Source organism: Phytophthora parasitica (assembly GCF_000247585.1).
Source record: "Phytophthora parasitica INRA-310 unplaced genomic scaffold supercont2.435, whole genome shotgun sequence".
NCBI lineage: Eukaryota > Oomycota > Peronosporomycetes > Peronosporales > Peronosporaceae > Phytophthora > Phytophthora nicotianae.
The window spans coordinates 1-471 of NW_008649421.1; the positions used below are offsets into that span (position 1 = coordinate 1).

Here is a 471-nt window from a genome sequence, read left to right on the forward strand (position 1 = left end):
TTCTTCGACGCATACCATCGGAGCTCATGAAAGAGTCCGATGTAGTAATCACGCCTTTGATTCGAAGACGGATCAAAGTGCACGTTGGCAGCACTGCAACATCATTTGCAGTGCGAGAACGAGAAGAGGACGTCACCGGCTCTGGTGGCTGCTGTGCCTCTTCTCCAGTACGCGGACGCTTTGAACTTGAAGCGTCCGGATCATCATCACGCGTTCGCGCGATCCAGTGAGTGGATCGGGCGTTGATTCGGCCGCCTTAGACTCGGCAGCCGAGGACGAGGAGGCCTCCTCCTCCTCCATGGGGACATCCTCGATGTCAGACCCAAAGTCAATCGGGATGCTGCCGTGGGTGTTCAGCACCGACGAACTATACAGGATAGCTGACGGGGTGTCAGCTGAGTCTTGAGCACACTTCTGCTGTTGCAGAAGGTGACATTGAGCGACAGAAAGGCTTCCTTCTGTCGCGGGCGC

At 56.3% G+C, this 471-nt stretch overlaps 1 protein-coding gene across 1 annotated transcript; it reads right to left on the bottom strand.

The window, feature by feature from the left end:
• Positions 1-132: 132 nt before the first annotated feature.
• On the bottom strand, positions 133-300 carry PPTG_24951 (hypothetical protein; the record flags this gene model as incomplete). The annotated part of the gene is made up of 1 exon (XM_008919017.1): positions 133-300. The coding sequence occupies one exon, from the start codon at positions 298-300 to the stop codon at positions 133-135; it is 168 nt and encodes a 55-aa protein (XP_008917265.1).
• Positions 301-471: the final 171 nt, after the last annotated feature.